The 20,657-nt window shown below is 36.6% G+C and overlaps 1 protein-coding gene across 7 annotated transcripts in view; it reads right to left on the minus strand.

Moving 5' to 3' along the window:
• Nucleotides 1-553: 553 nt before the first annotated feature.
• The window catches only part of LOC129765809 (5-hydroxytryptamine receptor-like), a 489,787-nt gene continuing 469,683 nt past the window's right edge, over nt 554-20,657 (minus strand). For 6 of the 7 annotated variants that reach the window (XM_055766243.1, XM_055766242.1, XM_055766241.1 and 3 more), the window contains one exon: nt 554-19,145. In XM_055766243.1, the coding sequence (XP_055622218.1) occupies nt 18,980-19,145 (166 nt within the window). In that variant the 3' untranslated portion in view covers nt 554-18,979. The remainder of the gene's footprint in view (nt 19,146-20,657) is intronic. The other variant, XM_055766246.1, reaches the window with a different exon arrangement.

Consider the following 20,657-nt stretch of genomic DNA (forward strand, 5'->3'; position numbering starts at 1 on the left):
ACGTTATAATTGCAGTAAACGACGCGTCCTCTGAAAGTGTTCAATTTGCGCCAACGCGCCAGAGGGCACTTCCTGGGGACTCGGGTGGAAAACAAGGGGGTTAATTTCGATCAATTAACTGAATAATAACCGTTCGAGGTTCACATTATTCGGCGAATATTCCAAAAGGCAAATTAGTCTTTGTGCTGCACTTTTTCGTTCGATGAGCCAATTTTGGAGCACCAATCGTTTTTTAAAGGGGGTTGGATACCTTTTCATTACGCAAAGGTGTTTTTTTTCGTACCGGTTATGGATGATCATTAACTTTTATCGATTCCGAGAGAGAGAGAGAGAGCGAGCGCGCATCCTGGGAGTTATGAAGCTTTTAATGGTGTTTTCATGAAAGGGGAAATCGGAGTGAAGGAAACCATCATTACAGCATCATCAGTGTGAATATTGACCATTGTGTCTTTCTTTTATTATCTTACAAAGTCCACTTATTAGATTTCAACGTTGTATAAAGGCGATGCGGGACGAAAACAGCCATGAATGCGGTCCTAGTGTTCCCTATTGTTCACTAGTGTTCACCAAGAGTTCCAGGACCAGTTCCGGGTGTTTGTCATCTATTATCGGATAGCGAGAAAAAAGGACCAGCGAAACTGAAAACAACTTCTTTTGATTGCTTTTAAACAGTTTTATTCGTTTCTCTATTGGGAAGAAAAAGTTCGCTCATTGTCAGTGCACTCCATGTTCTCTTCCAGTCAGTGTCATCATCGTAATACACATAGGAATTCAGATGAAAATCATAGCAGGAATAAAACTAAAGTTTGCAAGTTGCTTCCTAAGCCATGGGCTACACATTTGCCCCTTACCCAAAACTACCCTGTAATTACAGTACAGTGGATACTAGTTCCTCGTTTGCTCTCTAAGCGTACGTTGCACTTTTCCGTGTTTGAGTTTTTTTGTTGTGTTCATTGTTTTTGATTTTTTTTGCTGTTGTTGTAAGGCGGTAAATTTGTGTGAACCCTTTCAGTAGCAATATTGTGCGGATCGATACCTAGCTTGGAGTAATATTTCATTTAAATCTGCAAAGGCTTCGATAACAGTGAGGGTAAGTTACGACAGAATAAGATTTAAATGATTGGAGGGGTTCAAAATATTCACGTGATTTTGAAGATTAAAAAACATAGACTCGATGTTTTGGAATTGGTTCCAATGTTCCTATTAAAACATCTAAAACATTTAAAAAATATCTCACAGTTTCTCAACCAATAGAATCAATAGATTTTGAGGATTCCGTGCAATGGGAAGAGTTTAAATGCTTAATTAGACTAATCATTTTAGTAACTTAATCCATGTGATTCGAATGATTCAATAGAATGAAAAAATAAAATAAGAATTAGAAGAGCAGGTTTCAATATCGATTGCTTTCAGTGATTTTTGGAATGCTGTAACTCTGTGATAGATAAAAATAATAAAGAACAATAAAGAACATTTCAAGAATTAGAAAGCTTCTAGTGAGGCCTTTTTAGGCAATTATTCTTGCTATGATGCGTGTAAATTTAAAGGATTGATTAAGACATTTGTAGACTAGGACAATATTGTTGTAACAAAATCAATAAAGAATCCAATTAGCCCACAACCATTTAGCTATTATTTGTCTCATAGAACATCTCAGTAAGATCATTTACTACAGGGACATTTTGTTTATCAATTTTCCAATAAATACTGATCCCATAAAGAATTGATAGGCTTTGGTTTTGGAGACATGAGTGAATTCGGTACAAGGTCAATCATTGTTCCGAGAGATTCCGGATTCTATAATTTTGAGGGTTTATAATTATGTATATCTAATCTACAGGAGTTCTTACATCACGAAGTGACGGCTTTTTAAAAACCACTGCAAATTTTCGATGTTGCAGTTTGTTCTCCAAGTTTCGTTTCGTCGATCCTGATTGTTATAAAATACATATTACCGTATTAGACACAAGTCTATCATGTAGAGAAATGAAACGAGCTAACACTTTAAGGACCGAGAAGAAATCTGTAAGACATACGCCTGGGACCGCACGTTTTGACTTGTTGCTTGCTTTGCTTGCAAGTTTTTAAGAGGCTTTAAAGTTTGCAGTACATTCGCCAAGTTTCTGCTGAACGTCTTGCTGGATTTAATGAATAATGAATTATCGTTCTGAACCATATTTCGGACGCTTAAGGCATATGATGCAGAAAACAGATCCAAACATTATGCACAGGTATTATTTGGTTGATATTTTTAATAAATTAGTTCAATATGCTTTTAAGCTTTCTACTTTGGTACCTATTTGATTGAAAACATAAAAAAATCTTCGAACAAAATTCGTTTTAAATGAAGCGAATAAGAATCAAACTTCAGACACTAAATCAAATTTCGGACAGATTGAATTCAAATTTCGGACACTTTATTTTGTAATTTTTTGAACGAAAATTACATTACACTTTATTATATGTTATAGTCAACTGCGAAACACTTACCAAGCAATCACAGTAAACTGTTAACGATGATAAGAACTGATGAAACACGGGAGAAATTTAAATATTTATGAACGGGTAAATTCTACGTGCTCACGCTAAGGAAACGTCAAACACAAACGATAATGAGTAGTGTTGTAAGATTTCTGCCAATTATGTTATAATTCAAATGTAGTTCTCATGTGAAATGATAGTGAGACCATTGGATTACTCTAAAGAAGCAATTGTGATATTAATTTGATAGTTATATCATCAGTGCATTAAGCATTTCATGATATTAGAACAAAGTGTCCAAAATATGATGTTGTCCGAAATATGATTCAGAACGCTATTTCAGTTGAAATAAATTGATTGTTTATCAAGTAACAACCTAACAAAAATCATGCCCATTAGATAGAGAATTGAATCATTCATCTTTCCACATAATTCTTTTTTTTTATCGTGACAGAGAAAAGTTATAGACTGAAACGTGAGCATTGGTCAATGTAGGAAAATATACAGAATTATTAAAATCAAAAAAAGTTGTTCGAATAGAGTTATCGAAGTTATTCGATAGAGAAATATTTCACCTATATTCCAGCCACAATTTGATTAATCGGAAAAGGGTCTGAGAAAAGTTATAGGCCAAGTTGTATGGGAGGGAGTCAACCGCAAGTAATCGTAATTTTCTACCTTATTAGCCATAGAATTAGGAAATTGTTTATATATAGTTATAAAAATATAGTTAAGAATTCGGTTCCTTAAAACTTATGTAGCTGAGCCTGTAAAAATAAACGAATTAATAAAAAAAAAATAAGTCGTGTGGGAGAAAGGGTCTGGCTGGGTAAGGAAGTAAAAAGTAAAAAGGAAGTAAAAATTTCTATTGTATAGAAATTTTGACTAAAAATACTGAAAGTGCATCTTACTATGATATATCGAGAAATATTAGGCTGTCAAAAAAGTCCTGCGGTATTTCCGCGAGGTGTCGTTGTAAGCGCGTAGTTCTAGTTGTATTCATTGTATCGAGTCATACTATAGCTTGTTGGAAAGGTATTTTTGCGCGCTATAATATAGTCCTTGACAGTTATAGTGTCGCAAATATGGAGCAAAATAAAGAGAAAATCCGACATATTTTACAGTACTACTATGACAAAGGCAAAAATGCATCACAAGCTGCCAATAAAATTTGTGCAGTTTATGGACCCGATACAGTTCCATTTCCACCGCACAACGATGGTTTCAACGTTTTCGTTCTGGTGTAGAGGTCGTCGAAGATGCGCCACGCTCCGGAAGGCCTGTCGTCGAAAATTGCGACAAAAAATAAATTATTAAATTATAAATTAAATAAATTATTAAAAAAATTTTAGTATTTAGTGATTCATTACTACTATAATTTGTATTTAAATGTGTTCCTACGCTATAGTGAAAAAATGAGTTTTTCTTTCATTCTCAATAGGCTAGGAAATGAAAATTTGTGAAAATATTCTAAATACATCTACTATGGTGTACCGCGACAAATTATAACAAAATTCTATCCCCTGCGTAAAAAAATCCTGGGTGTATAGAATTTATTAGAGTTTTCAAAACAGTTTTTCAATGATTATTTATTGAACTACTTATTATCAAATACGAATTCGAAATTTTTCGTTTATGAAATAATAACTCAGAACTGAATAGTCCACAACAACGTTATAGAAATTAAATGAAAGATAGTTCATAACGTTAATTGGATTTGCTATCTTTGAAAAAACAGAAAGAAATCGATTTCTCATTTCTTCCCGATATTTTTATCCACTGCATCTACATCCATCGAAATACAAATTTCTCTGTAAAATTTTCCGCGGAAATTCATCTAAATTATTCTTTAAAGAGCATTGCATTGATATTTCACGATTTCAAAGCATTTCAAAAATCGCCTAAAAATTTCGACTTCGAACTCTGTTCCTTTATTTTTTTTTCGTGTGTGAAAATGTTCTATTTCCATTTTCGATAAATTTTGGCCCATATCTTTTCTCAGACTCTTTTCCGGCCAACGAAAATTTGACTGAAGATGGATAAAAGTATTCTCTATCCAATGAGTATTATCTCAAAAATGTGTGTTGGGTCCTTTCAAATAAGTTTTTTTCAATTTTCTTTAAATTAATTTATTTCCCCCATTCATCCGAAGTCTCGGATGCGGATGTCCAGAACCTCGCCAAGGAATGTTTGCAGACGGATGACGTAGTGATAAAATCACTTATCCCCAGGGGCCGACCGTTGAACACGTTAACGTTTGTGTCGTTTAAGGTGGGTATCAACCCAAACTTAAAAACCAAGGCAATGGACCCCTCTACTTGGCCGCAGGAGATCGAATTTCGCGAATTTGAGGACAATGTTTCCAACTCACGGCATTTTTGGAAACCAGCGCCGATAGCCGACCCAGGAGCCTCAACGTTGACGTAACAACTCCGCCACCCCCAAACAGTACTGTTATCCAACTAGTGTCATCTACGCAGAGCTTGCACGTTGTCGATCAAATCATCTGCCCTTCCAATCTTGACACTGCGGCGACATTATTCTCAAAACATTTGACACTTTATTATCAAAATGTTCGAGGCATGCGTACAAAAACTAGCGAGTTCCGTAGGAAAACGACGAGTTGTGACTACGACATAATTGTTCTGACCGAGACGTGGTTGCGCCCAGACGTAGTAAACGCTGAGCTTGCATCAAACTACAGCATTTTTCGTTGTGACCGTAATGCTAACACAAGCACTCTACAACGCGGTGGTGGCGTTTTGGTCGCCGTTAAATCCGATATTCGGTGTTGTGCGTTTACGTTAACAAACTGTACTCATCTCGAACAAACGGTCGTTTCTATTAGTCTTCCCGGGACAACTATTTACGTCTGCGGAATTTATATTCGCCCGAGCTCTCGTCCTGATATTTATGAATCGCACGCAGCTGCTGTTCAAGAGATTTGCGACCTGTCCTCCGCAAACGACGTCATTGTTGTACTTGGCGACTATAATCTCCCACATCTATCATGGTGTTTCGACGACGACTGCAACAGTTACCTGCCAATCAACGCCTCTACCGAATCTGAAATTGCATTTGCAGAATCCATCCTCACATCCGGACTTCACCAAATCAACTCAGTTCGTAACGCAAACGGACGTCTTCTTGACCAGGCGTTTGTGAGTGAATCTACCTATGTAGAGCTCATTGATCCACCATCTTCGCTTTTAAAAATTAATCCTCACCATAACCCGTTTGTTCTCCGGCTTGAAATCGTGGCTGGAAATCAAAACCCTATCGGCGTAAGTGATGTTGATGATTTCGATTTTAAACTATGTGACTTCGTAGCGCTTAATGACCTGCTTGCGGCGGTTGACTGGGATGCTATACTCGGCGACGCATGCACAGACCAGACAGCTGCACTGTTCTATGAAAAGGTTTTTAACATACTCGACGATCAAGTTCCACGAAAACACAGGAGTTCCGCAATTCACTCAAAACTCCCTTGGTGGACACCAGAACTACGACACCTTCGTAATATCGTTCGGAAATCACGTAAACGTTTTTTCCGCGAAAGATCTTCGTGCAACAGGGATAGATTAAAACACCTTGAAACGATCTACAATGAATGCCAAGAAAACGCGTTTCGAAGTTACAACAACCGCACCGAATCAAACTTGAAACGTGATCCAGCATCTTTCTGGTCCTACATTAGGAACCTGAAAAATACTACTTGAATTCCCTCAGGAATGACGCATGATGGAGCTACTGCGGACTCGCCCGAGAATATCGCTGACTTTTTCGCGGACTTTTTTAGTAGCGTGCACAATCGTGACACTCCCAGTTTATCAGCGGCTGGTCGAAACATTCCATCGTTTGACATAAACCTTCCGCTAAGGACCGTATCGTTAATTATGGGTACGCTCAAAACACAGCTTTATTTCAAATATTGCATTTATTTTTCAGTTATGATATCAAAATATTGTATCTTATGAATGAAAGAAAGGAGTAACAGTAAAAAATAATCAAGATTCTGATTTTCGCGCCAATGATCGCACCTGCTTCTTGATGTCCCTCATTAGGTTCTGGACAACCGTCTCATCGACTTGTTTGCTCACATTTATCCAATCCTTTTTGAACTGCTCAAGGTCATCGGCTGCCTTGTCCTTCTTCCGCAGTCGTCCCTTCATCAAAGCCCAAAATTTTTCAATAGGTCTTATTTGCGGACAATTTGGAGGATTCATCTCCTTTTCCACAAAATCGACATTATTCTCGCGATACCAATCCAAGGTCAAACGTGCATAGTGGCATCATGCCAAATCAGGCCAAAATAGTGTCGGACCAGTGTGCTTTCGGATGAGCGGTAACACACGCTTTTGGAGACATTCTTTCCGGTAAATTTCACCATTCATATTCCCGAGAGTCGCCGTTTGGTCGCCGTTAAATCCGATATTCGGTGTTGTGCGTTTACGTTAACAAACTGTACTCATCTCGAACAAACGGTCGTTTCTATTAGTCTTCCCGGGACAACTATTTACGTCTGCGGAATTTATATTCGCCCGAGCTCTCGTCCTGATATTTATGAATCGCACGCAGCTGCTGTTCAAGAGATTTGCGACCTGTCCTCCGCAAACGACGTCATTGTTGTACTTGGTGACTATAATCTCCCACATCTATCATGGTGTTTCGACGACGACTGCAACAGTTACCTGCCAATCAACGCCTCTACCGAATCTGAAATTGCATTTGCAGAATCCATCCTCACATCCGGACTTCACCAAATCAACTCAGTTCGTAACGCAAACGGACGTCTTCTTGACCAGGCGTTTGTGAGTGAATCTACCTATGTAGAGCTCATTGATCCACCATCTTCGCTTTTAAAAATTAATCCTCACCATAACCCGTTTGTTCTCCGGCTTGAAATCGTGGCTGGAAATCAAAACCCTATCGGCGTAAGTGATGTTGATGATTTCGATTTTAAACTATGTGACTTCGTAGCGCTTAATGACCTGCTTGCGGCGGTTGACTGGGATGCTATACTCGGCGACGCATGCACAGACCAGACAGCTGCACTGTTCTATGAAAAGGTTTTTAACATACTCGACGATCAAGTTCCACGAAAACACAGGAGTTCCGCAATTCACTCAAAACTCCCTTGGTGGACACCAGAACTACGACACCTTCGTAATATCGTTCGGAAATCACGTAAACGTTTTTTCCGCGAAAGATCTTCGTGCAACAGGGATAGATTAAAACACCTTGAAACGATCTACAATGAATGCCAAGAAAACGCGTTTCGAAGTTACAACAACCGCACCGAATCAAACTTGAAACGTGATCCAGCATCTTTCTGGTCCTACATTAGGAACCTGAAAAATACTACTTGAATTCCCTCAGGAATGACGCATGATGGAGCTACTGCGGACTCGCCCGAGAATATCGCTGACTTTTTCGCGGACTTTTTTAGTAGCGTGCACAATCGTGACACTCCCAGTTTATCAGCGGCTGGTCGAAACATTCCATCGTTTGACATAAACCTTCCGCTAAGGACCGTATCGTTAATTATGGGTACGCTCAAAACACAGCTTTATTTCAAATATTGCATTTATTTTTCAGTTATGATATCAAAATATTGTATCTTATGAATGAAAGAAAGGAGTAACAGTAAAAAATAATCAAGATTCTGATTTTCGCGCCAATGATCGCACCTGCTTCTTGATGTCCCTCATTAGGTTCTGGACAACCGTCTCATCGACTTGTTTGCTCACATTTATCCAATCCTTTTTGAACTGCTCAAGGTCATCGGCTGCCTTGTCCTTCTTCCGCAGTCGTCCCTTCATCAAAGCCCAAAATTTTTCAATAGGTCTTATTTGCGGACAATTTGGAGGATTCATCTCCTTTTCCACAAAATCGACATTATTCTCGCGATACCAATCCAAGGTCAAACGTGCATAGTGGCATCATGCCAAATCAGGCCAAAATAGTGTCGGACCAGTGTGCTTTCGGATGAGCGGTAACACACGCTTTTGGAGACATTCTTTCCGGTAAATTTCACCATTCATATTCCCGAGAGTGAAGAAAGGAGATGATTTCATGCCACATTGACAAACAGCTTGCTAAACCAGCACTTTCTTACCGAATTTTTCGCAAAAAATTGACTTCTCCGCGTTCGGGACATCTGTTCCTTGCTTTACAGTGTAAAACTGTGCCCCAGGAAGAGTTTTGTAGTCCAGTTTGACGTAGGTTTCATCATCCATGACGATGCACAGTTCGCGTTTGCTTAAAATCCCATCGTAAAGCTTACGGGCACGGGTTTTCACGGAACTTGCCTGAATTTGGCTGCGTTTGGGACATTTTTGCTTTCTATATGCCTTCAGTGAGTTACGTTCTTTGGCACGTTGAACCATACCGATTGATGTTCCACACTTTTTTGCGCAATCCCGTATCGATAATTCCTTTTTTCTTTCAAATTGCCTGCAAATCTTTTTATCCAAGTTTGGCTTGGATGGCCCAGGTTTTCTGCCGCGACCGGGTAGATCCTTCAATGTATTATACATACCAAATCGCTTGATAGCGTTTTGGACCGCATGGACGCTTACTCCTTCCGCCTTCGCCAATTTTCTCATTGATATTCCTGTTTCGGAGCAGTATCTGGTCACAATGGATTTTCGTTTTTCTTCTGTTAGCCCTCTCATGATTGCACTTTTAGGAAAAAACGATCTTTTAACAATGCTAACTGAACGCTAACTGTGTCAACAACAGGAGAAAAATAAACAGCTGTCAAAACAAGCTATAGTCTTTTTCAGACGGAGACTCTAAGGCGTACCCATAAATAACGATACGGTCCTTATTAACTTTCGCCCCAAATGACGTAGCTGCAGTTTTGAAAAACCTTGACGCTTCCAAGGGTGCCGGTACAGACTGTCTACCTCCAGCATTTCTAAAGGAATGTGCAGATGCATTCAAAACTCCTATCAGTACAATCTTCAATCGTTCCCTGAGCGAGCGTAGGTTTCCAGAGGTGTGGAAGATGGCATCGATCACTCCAATTCACAAGTCTGGTAGTGTTCACGCCATTTGTAACTACCGAGGAATCTCGATATTATGCTGCATTGCTAAAGTTTTTGAAGAACTCGTCCACCGGAGTCTCTTTAATGCGGTTCGTTCGTTCATAACTGATGCTCAACATGGTTTTGTGAAAAAAATGTTCAACCGTTTCAAATCTGATGAGTTACATGAGCGTTCTGTCGGAAACTGTAGAAAGTCGCAGTCAGGTAGATGCTATCTATTTTGATTTCTCGAAAGCTTTTGATAAAGTCCCTCACGAACTGGCTATCGCGAAACTCAAACATATTGGACTTCCTGAATGGATAACTGAGTGGCTCAGATCGTATCTAACCGATAGAAAAGCTTTCGTGAGAGTTGGAAGTGCTCGTTCCCGTACATATCTTATTTCATCCGGCGTCCCTCAAGGGAGCGTTCTTGGGCCCTTGATTTTCATTCTCTTCGTCAATGATCTCGCCAGCCGGCTGAGGTCTGGTAAGCTTTTCTACGCTGATGACCTAAAAATATTTAGGAAAATCTCTTCCATATTGGACTGCTATGCTCTACAAGCTGACGTGAATGAATTGGTTGCATGGTGTGCTGATAATGGCATGGAGTTGAACATCAGCAAGTGCAAGACAATCACATTTACAAGGCGCCAATCGTTTCTGTCCCATGACTACATGATCGGTTCTGCTGTTATCGATCGCGTTACCTCCATTCGAGATCTCGGGGTAATTCTCGACATCAAACTAAAGTTTACCGAACACATCAACAACGTCATCGCAAAAGGATACGCTGTTCTAGGGTTTATCCGGCGGAACACGCAGTCCTTCCGTGACCCGTACACGCTGAAGGCTCTGTACAGCTCAATGGTTCGAAGTGTCCTTGAATACGCAGCATGCGTGTGGGCTCCTTACCATACAATGCACATCATCAGGATCGAAAAAGTGCAACGCTGTTTTATTCGCTACGCCTTAAGACAACTGCCATGGAATGATCCCGCTCATCTTCCTGATTACGAAAGTCGCTGCATGCTTATTGACATAGAAACGCTTTCGGCGAGGCGGAAGAAAATTCAACGTCTGTTCGTCTTCGATTTACTGTCTGGAAACATCGACTGTGCGGAGTTAATCAGCGAGATACGGTTTTACGCTCCCACCAGACAGCTCCGCGAAAGACAGCTATTGGCGATACGGCCGCATACAACGTCGTACGGGCAAAACTGTCCTTTGTCCAGCTGCTTCCGTGCGTTTAATGAAGTTCAATGTCACTTCGATTTTAATGTATCTAAATGTGTTTTTAGACGTAGAATTAGGAATATTAGGTAGTATTTAAGATTTGTCAGTCTGTGAGATGTTTTTTTCAATCTAAGACGAAGTGAAATAAAATAAAAGTTGTATAGGTTTTGGGCTATAACTTTTCTTAGACCCATTTCCGACCAATGGAAATTTTTCTAAAGATAGACAAAAACATTCTATATCGAATAAGTACTATCTGAAGAATGTGCTTTGGGTCCTTTCAAATAACATTTTTCAATTTTCTTTCACTTAATTAATTTCTTTCATACAACTTGGCTTATAACTTTTCTCATACCCTTTTTCGATTAATAAAATTGTGGGTGGAAGATAGGTAAAATAACTTCGATAACTCTATTCGAACAATTTTTTTGATTTTCAAAATTCTTTGAATTTTCCTATATTGACCCATGCTTACGTTTCAGTCTGTAACTTTTCTCTGTCACGATCAAGAAAAAAATTAATTATGTGGCAAGATGAATGATTCAATTCTCTATCTAATAAGCATGATTTTGAAAGTTGTTACTTGATAAACAATCAATTTATTTCAATTGAAATAATTCATTATCAATCGAACCCAGCAAGACGTTGAACAGAAACTTGCACGCAACAAAAACTTTTATCCGCTAATTTCACACAAGTCTGTAAAGAAAGAACGCGAAAACGAGAAATCTCGTGAGCGGTCTCTAAAGTGTTAAGTTGCACAACCAATAGATAAAATTTTCGTTGGGTAATATGTTAAAATCGGGTTGTAATGAAGGTAAAAAAGCAAAGATCGACTGGGTGGATTCAAGAATATATAGACGACTTAGTAGGGTAAATGATCTTGGTTTGTCCAGTCGAAAATATGGTCATGGTTTGCCCACTTTTTTGAATGCTCTAATTCAGCGCTCCTGTGTCAAATAAGGCCTTCGAATGTTTCGAAACATATAAATGAAATTGCCTTTTACATGATTTATAGTAGTTTGATAGTATATTTTTACGAAATCACATGTTTTAAAGGATTATAAAATACACCTGCTATTTGTGTCAATGCGCCCCTTATTCGAGCTAACTTTTAATCGATCACCAGATGATTATTTGGCACGTATTCAGACCTTTTCTGGATTACAACACTTATAAATATTGTAAACATCATGCTTGCTCACCATTTGTATCGGATTTACATAGCTAAACCATTAAATTAACGCATTTTGATGAACTCAATTCTGATCATGAGTTGTCCAATTCAATAATGTTGTTTTGTCCACATGATTTCTATGGCAACCGCTTGGCACGCTGCAGTTTGTTTATGTTTGTTTATGGTGTGCTTCGCGCATAGCAGAAGTATGGTTTTTCTGTGTTGATTGTGTTGAGGTGAACACTTCTAAAATGCCCAAGAAAAGGCAATATTCTGAAGAAAGCCTAAATTATGAATGAATCAATATGATGACAGTAAACTCAAGCAATGATAAATGCAACATCTAATTGTGAATTCGAATGTTTTCATTCAAAAATGGAGATTTCTAAAACCGGACAAACCATGATCATTTTTTGGGCAAACCATGATCAGAGGTGGTCAAACCATGATCATAATTCTTCTTTAAGGAAAGTCGTTAAAAAACATAAAAATTTGAATAATTTCAACACCTTATGGTAGTATTAGCAACTAGAGACTTGGGGCTTTTCAACAAACCCAAACTCGTATCGATTATGTGTGATTTTCATGAAGAAAAATCGATTTGCATTTACTAGTTGCGTAAAAACACCCCAAATTGGACAAACCAAGATCATTTACCCTATCATTAAATACTTCTTTGGAAGACTTCGTAGATTCGAAATAATCGTATAATTCAAAACACAGCAACAATAGTTGAGATTGTTAAGATGTTTAAAAGAGAATAGATTATTCAAACGGCTTTAAAAATGTAAACATATCGAAATATATAAGATTTTCGATTAGATTGAAAATAGGTTCGGTTTCATCCGATTGAAAATGGTCGAAACAGATAACAGCTCAAAAGAGCAAAAATAATAAATAAAAATAATATCGATGAATCCATTTAATAAATAAATAATTAATAAATAAAAAATGAATAAATAAATAAATAAATAAATAAATGAATAAATAAATAAATAAATAAAATAAATAAACAAAGATTCATTCGATTCAGTCTTTTTTTCAATTCGCTGAAAATTTTGCGGAATGAAGCGTTAGTTGTTTTCTAAAGATTCAATTTTTTTCAATCTACATTCGAAATAAATTTGCAGGTCCCAAAGGATTATTAGTATTCAAAAACCCAAAAGATAAAAACATATAAAAAAAAACATTAAACAGTTCCGAGATTCAAACAGTGTGGAACAGTGAAAATAGTGTATCTATGTATTTTTGGTGTGTTTTCGTTAGGTTTATTGGAATTGTTGGAATTTTTGTGTTATTAATGAAAGCAGTAATAGATCACTAGAATCGTTCAAGCCGTTTTATTTATTTTCAAATAAATTGTAATATATCTCAATAAATGGAAAACTAATAGCTTCTTAGGATTCAATGGTTTGACTATTTCAAATAATAAGAAATAAGAAAGAATAGAAAAATAGGAATAAATTAAAAAAAAAACATCAATAGTTGTAAATTTACCAAGAGCACATATTTAATTCCGAGAACGGTCTGACGGTTTTGCAAAATTATTTTTCTGTTTTTTCTTCTTGGTCCCCGAAGAGCAAAGTTGAAAAATCAAAACTTTGGTTATTTTACGCATATTGTTTTTATCATTTTTTTTTGCCCTACTGATTCACTGCAATTATCAGCCTACATCTTTCAAACTGAATAATTTTAAATTGGAAGTGAATCCAGTCTATTATTTTAATAACAAAATTTTCTAGTCGATTGACTTATGTTTTATATGATTCCCGGAAAAATCGAGAAGGAAATAAGAGCAACGTAAATAATCGCAGAGAAAAAGGCGTATTGTCATAAAACTCGAAATATTCTAACGCAGAAACAGTCTCATGGGTATAAATACCACACTGAAAAAAGGGCAAAGTTTTCATTAACCTTACATTCCCAAAAAAAAGCTAAATGTCTAAACCAAAACAAATGTGGAAATTATCATGGAAATTATAGTAAAATATTTTTGAATCGGGCAAACGTATGACGTCTCTTACTAAAAGATCGTCTCCTATGTTTAAAAATGACCAGGCAATCGGTGAAACACAGGTTTGCTTGTGAGAAGTTGCCCCATACGACGACGGTCGACTCGGATTGCGTCACATCGGTGGCTTAGAGCCGCCCTTTTTGCCTTCGTTAGAATAAATCCTAGAATCTCAGAATAAATTTGATCTCAGTATAAATTTCATTACGAAAAAAAAAATTATAATAAAAATTTCGCTTTTCACGTGTAGCAATTATACACATGTTTTTTTTCTGCGTCAGAATATTTGTAGTAGGCTTTTATGACTTTACGATTTTTTCTCTGCGGTTATTTATTTTACGGTTATTTTTTACGATTTTTTCCGTTCGCGATTTTCTGCAAATGAAATGATTGTTCGTTTGTCTGTCTGTCTGTCTCTCTGTATATCCTGTATAAACTCGAAAGATACGAAATCGATTTGCATTTGCGTAAGCTCAAAAAAATGTACAGATTATAACCCCACTCTCTAATCCAAAACTTATAGCACAATAATGCTAGCTGACTCGAAAACCTTTGTACCTTTTGTACCTTTGTGCCAAACCGATTTGGTGGCTCTAGGATTTTCGTGAAAAGTGGTGGATTTGTTCTTTATCGCAAACAATAAGACCCGTTTTTTTTCGTTAGGGTGACAATTCCCCGAAAAAAGTGAAAAATTGCCACTATATCAGTTTGGCATGGAATGGCTGAATATATACAAATGAATGTTTTTCTGTCAATAAAAAATTTCTGTACAGATTCGAAAATTTCTGAATTGATCAACGTGCAAACCTGTTTCAAAAGGTTTTCGAGAACGACGAATTATTCTGTGCTATTATTTCTGCTCCATCTCGTCGGGAAGGGGGAAGGGATAAAAAAACAACCGAGAGAAGGGGGAGAAGTGAGATTACCTCACTCTCGCTTGGAAGTGAGAGAGAGAAGAGAGTTCGAGGGAAAAATAGAGAGAAAAGAGAGAGCGAATGAGAGAGTGATAGAGCGAAGTAAGTGGTCGAGTATGAGGGGAGAGCGAGAGAGAGAATGAGAGAGGAGAGTGAGGTCGGCATTCGGAGAGAGAGATAAGTGAGAAGAAGGGAGTGCTAATTTATTTTCTGAGAAGAAGTTTAACGAATATTTCCAGAGAGTCCAAGAATCTCTGAAGATCAAAATGGTTCACACGGGTCGAACAAATATCTAAGCAGTTCTAGAAATGAAAATGGATTGGAAGATTTAACAAACATTCAGAAGACAACAACTTCGAATAACAAATATTTTGGGAGGTACAGACAAATCTCAAAATCACATTTCAAGCGATAAAAATAAATAAAAAAGAATAAACCATTGAAAATGGTTTCTAGTAAAATAGTACACAACAACAAGATTTCAACGGCTTAATTGAGTAATTTACGAAATGAAAACGGCATGGAAGAGTCTTCAATTTCTAATAAAAACACTGATTATAAATTTCATGAATTTTCAATTGGACCTATAGAAAAATAATAAATGAGGGGCTTAAAATGAAAGGGGTGTAAGTGATTTGATCGATTTCTCTACATCGACTCTCTCTTTTGGTCATAAATTAGCTGCAAATACATTCCCAGCTGTATTTGAAAATGTGGAAGATAGGTCAGAGCCTCATCTATCGGATTGTATAGCAAACTTAATTTGGAACGTTTTTGCAGTTGAGTTATTAACTAAATAAAAAGTTGATGAAGAGAAATCGATCAAGTCACTTACACCCCTTGCATTCTGAGCCCCTCAAATAAACACGAATGAATAATTAAAAGATTCAGATTTGGTTTGATGGTTCAAGTCATATAAAGGATTCTTGCAATGCGTACGATTCAGAAGAATCATTTGCTTTCCATCCTGGAACTGGAAGGCGCAGTTGCAGCAGAGTCAGTCCCCGATGCTCGTGGTAGAACCCGAAGTGGTTGGAAGTTGATCAAAAATTGACTTGGTCGCAAGTCAAGGCGAGAGTTGCAAAATTATTACTTTGAAAGATTCGGAATAATCAAACAATTTGAAACGTTGAAAAATATTCAGGTTGATGAGGAATTGAAAATAGAGGGGATGAAACATTAAAACGGTCCAGTCGAAATAAACGGTTTCAGAAATAGGAACACCTTTGAATGACTGAAAAGGCTAAAATTAATAAATAAATAAATAATAAACCATTACGTAAATTCAATATTCATGAGGATACTCTATACATATCGATGTTTCAGGGACTGCCGAAATGATGGAGACTTAAAATACTCAAGGGGAACAAGCGATTTAGAATGTTCCTACGGCTTAATTCAATATACTAGGTAGATTCGAATAATTTCACAATTTCAAAAGATTTATGAAAACTTAAATAGAAAAACGATTCGGATGCTACCAATCAAACTGTACAGAAAATGGAAACGGTTTGTAAGATTCGTTAATTTCAAACCAAATATGAAAAAACAAAATTGAATAAACCATTGAAGTTTTTATCGATAGTTTTGAGAAAAATTTAAAATTGATAAAAATGTTGAATCAGCTCAATAGAGCAATAAATGAATAAAACGGTATAGTTGACACAAACGGATCCAAAAATATGATCAGGACGAAAAAGAATTAATAGCTCTAAATAGATTGCAAAATGTTTAAATACTATTGAATCATTTCTATGTGAATGAAAAGGCTAAAATAATTACACATAAATAAATAAATAAATATATAAACAAATTCAAATAAATAAATGTATATAAAACCATGCCGATTCAATAAATTTCGAAGTTTTCAGAAATTCTTATGGCATTAGATATCCAAATACATTCAAATTCATAATATATTCCAACATTTTGAAAGATTCATTTGTTCAAACGGTTCCAGAAAACATTTTGAAACTTGAAACATTAAATATCTTGAAAAGTTTTTGATATTGGTTATACCCAATTCAGTATCATATTCCTTTAAATAACATAGAAACATCAAAAGAGTCTGAACGGTCCCGAAAACGAAAATAGAACCGATATAAAAATAAAAAAAATATAAGGGAATCAGCTCAGTTGAATCAGGAGGAAATTTCAATCATTTAAGGGATTTAATTGGGTCTAGAATAGAATCGTTTGAAATGCTTATAAACTGTATCATTCAAATATTTGGATTCAATCAAATTATTCGCACCTTTGAAAGGAATTTAAATTTCTTCAAAAACTCACAATTTTTGGAATTTAAGCTGTATATATATTTAGCGGTTAGAGTGGTTATATATGGTGAAAAAATTCCAATGGTTCAAGATTCAACAGAATCGAACGAACCGTCTGATTTGGGTTTTCAAACTAACTAAACAGCTAAATAGTATTCCAATATTACAGAAATTTCCATGATTTTGCAGATTTCAAAAGATGTAAACAGCTTAACACATTAAGAACCGCACGTTTTTGGGCAAACTTGAACGCTTCATTTGTTCGGATTCCACGAATGAGATCTTTTCCATTGATGTGGATGAGACGAAGGCGAGCCTTCGGTAGGCCTTGTTTGATTCTTGGCAAGCCAAGGATTTAACCTTCAAGTGTAGAAAACACGGGTAATTTCGAGATCCTTTTGTAACAGACGGAACGCGAATCACGAGAAAACTCGTGAGCGGTCCCCAATATGTTAGGAGGCCTCAACAGTTCTAAATGTTCGAATAATTCGAATGATTTCAAATATCCAAAAGTTCCAAACGGTAGAGTTTGCAAGTTGTCCAAAGGATTCGAAAAATTATAGCTATGGACACGGTTCAATAGTCGAAGGTCGAAGTCGAAGAATCGAAAAAAGACCACTAAATTAAAAGCACTCAATAATCTTGTAGGAATTCAAAACATCAAAGCGTTAACTCTTAATATATGTATCCAAGCTCTAGTATCAATATCGCACTTTGCAAAAAAAAAACTTCCCAACCTCAATTGGATTTCCACGCCGTCTTTTGTCTGAAACCATCAAAGCCACAACGATACGAATCAGTATTGGCAAATTTTGATGGTTCCATGGGCTCAATAAATCAAGACGCCATGTAAACCGGTGTTGGCATATTTCCTTTTTCGAGTAAACAAATTAATCTACCTCGGTACTGAAAGGGTTCGGGCCAATTTTCACCCCACTGACGCAATTTACTCCTGTCTTCTCCACTATGCCCCAGTGTCTTAACCCCGAGATTAACTCTAATCACGCTTACTTCGTCCCTTCTTCCTTTTTTCTTTGTTCCGAAGCTCAGGCAATGAGCGCCGGAAGGGAAACTTTTCACCTCCATTAGACTTGTTTCTGTTTTTTTTTGTTCTCTCACTCCAAGGGAAAATAGCAAAATTATTCCAACTAACTTCCATTTTTTTTTTGTGCAGCTCCATTTCTACATCGTTTTTCTCAACGGTGAAATTTGCATCCGTTCTCGACCGCGGTGTATCGTTGTACAAAAAATTCGGGCTGAAATTTGCTTTTTCGTTCCTCACTATAACGCGTGAGTGGGCGGGAGATGGAGGTGAAAAAAGGAACAGCTTTGACTCGCGTGTGCACATTTTCGCCCCCCCGTTATATGTCTTCCTAGATGGATTGCTCTTTTGTGATAACTTTGGTTTTCGGTTCGGGAACACACTTTTTGTCCGAAAAACGCTCGCTGATGTTAAGATAGATCTCGTTTAGTTTTTTTTTATTTAAACATTTTTTTATAGTTTTAGACTTTGGTTTTGCTTCAGCTCTACGTGCTTTTTGATTTGTGTTACCTTCTCCTCTATAGTGTTCTACATGTTTTGTCGTCTTTCTTCCAACAGCTGATTAAACGTTAATGATTGTACAATTTTGATTTTATATTTCCTGCCGCCCCACTCCACAAAACGTAACATTGATTTTTTTTAATTCTCTTTACCTTGACCTATGCTAAGTTTGGTTTTGTTTTTGTACATTTAAAATTTTTGCTAGTATTTGATGAGTTTACATTTGGTTGATGTATTTTTTTGTTCTCTTTTCTATGTGACCCGCTTTGTCCGAGTTGTTTTCTTCGTGTTTTTTTTTCTTGAAACTTTGTCATTTTTTGTGGGTGTTTGTGTATAATACAGTGAACAATGAGTGGGGATGTGTTTTGTTTCGAACGCCAAAATCGAGGCTCAGCCTACACTGGCTTATTCGGGGGGATGCGTTTGGGAGCTGTGATATCTCAGGACTTTCGGTATTGTGAATTGTTGAATAAACGCTGAAAAATAAAGTCAACAAAAGAGAAAGCTGGTAAATAATAAATAAATTCATAAATTTTCTATGAAGTTCGATAACTGAGTGCAACTATTATGTGAGTTTCTTTCTGTAATTGTTAAAAGTAGGATTTTGGAAAGCAATGCGTCATACAAACACATTTTGAATCGTTTCCCATGAATGTTTCCATGTTTTCAGTGAATTACTATGTTTCCTTTATTTGTTATAATATGAAATTAAACAGAACATTTCAGAATAACACTTTTTCTATTTGATGGTACAAATTTATCATCTTATCGTTTGAATAGATATAGATATAATAGAGTAAGTAAGAGTAAGTTTTTTCTTTCTCATCAATTTTCAGCATTCACAATTTCTAAGTGATTCAGAAAAACTAATATTTTCCATGTGATTAAAATTTTGAAACATCAACTTCAAACCCTGACTGATTCGAGTGATCACAAATGTGAAATCAATGCGTATAATTTGTAAATTTGACATAACCATCATTTGAAAATGTAATATATAAGTTAAATTAATTTGAATTGTTTGGTGTTTCGATATTTACACATTCGCTCCTTTTTGTTCGTTCGATGTAAACAGGTATCCTAGATGTGGATATATAGCTTCATTTTGAATAAAATTTCAAGAAAATATTGTTTTTGAACATGTATTTTTTATTCTTATTTTCAGATGGTCACGCTTTAAGGGGAACTTCGCCATCTCAACGTAGTATTATATGCCTCATTTGAATTAGACGTGGAACGCCTTGACTATTATTTGACTTCAAGAACACACATGTTCCAGTGCAAGTCAGAAGAAATTTCCTTAATGTAGAATCCTTGGTTAGAACGGGACTGAACCCGAAACCCGTATAAATCTATCAAATATCTACCGAAAATAATGATAATAAATCGTACCATTTTTACCAGTGATATATGTTTTTTTTCATTTCCACTGATTTATTTTTTATTCTTTGGACCATACCGTTGAAATCACGACATATACATAATATACATATATCAAATCATCTAAATGATTGCGAAAACATGAAAACATCCATGACTACGAAGCGGAGTGGCAGTTTGTGTGCGTGAAGCATATTGATTTTGGTTGATCGAAATAACCCTCGCGATTGTCAAAAATGATTGGTCTGGTCACTCACATGTCTACTACCATCATTCACCACAACCATCACTCTCGTTATGAAAAGTTGTAAACAGAGCGATCGACAATGAGAGGCATTGGAGAAGAGTCAGAGTCATTAAGTCAGATGTTAGAAACAAATGAGTGTGTATATGAAGAGTATTCGGATCACACGTGCAGTGAGAGGATTTGAATAATAAGCGCATACTGCTCTTCATTGTGACTTCATCTTGTTAATTGTGATTTGAAAGCAATAGTGTTGTCAATCTAAGCTGTGGGATTCTGTCATCGAAAAGTTCAGAATTCCTGTTACAAAATGATCCTAGCAATGAATCTATTAAAATGTTGGTAACGTCTTATTCCCAGTCTA

Source organism: Toxorhynchites rutilus, chromosome 2, assembly GCF_029784135.1.
Source record: "Toxorhynchites rutilus septentrionalis strain SRP chromosome 2, ASM2978413v1, whole genome shotgun sequence".
In the NCBI taxonomy this organism is placed as follows: domain Eukaryota; kingdom Metazoa; phylum Arthropoda; class Insecta; order Diptera; family Culicidae; genus Toxorhynchites; species Toxorhynchites rutilus.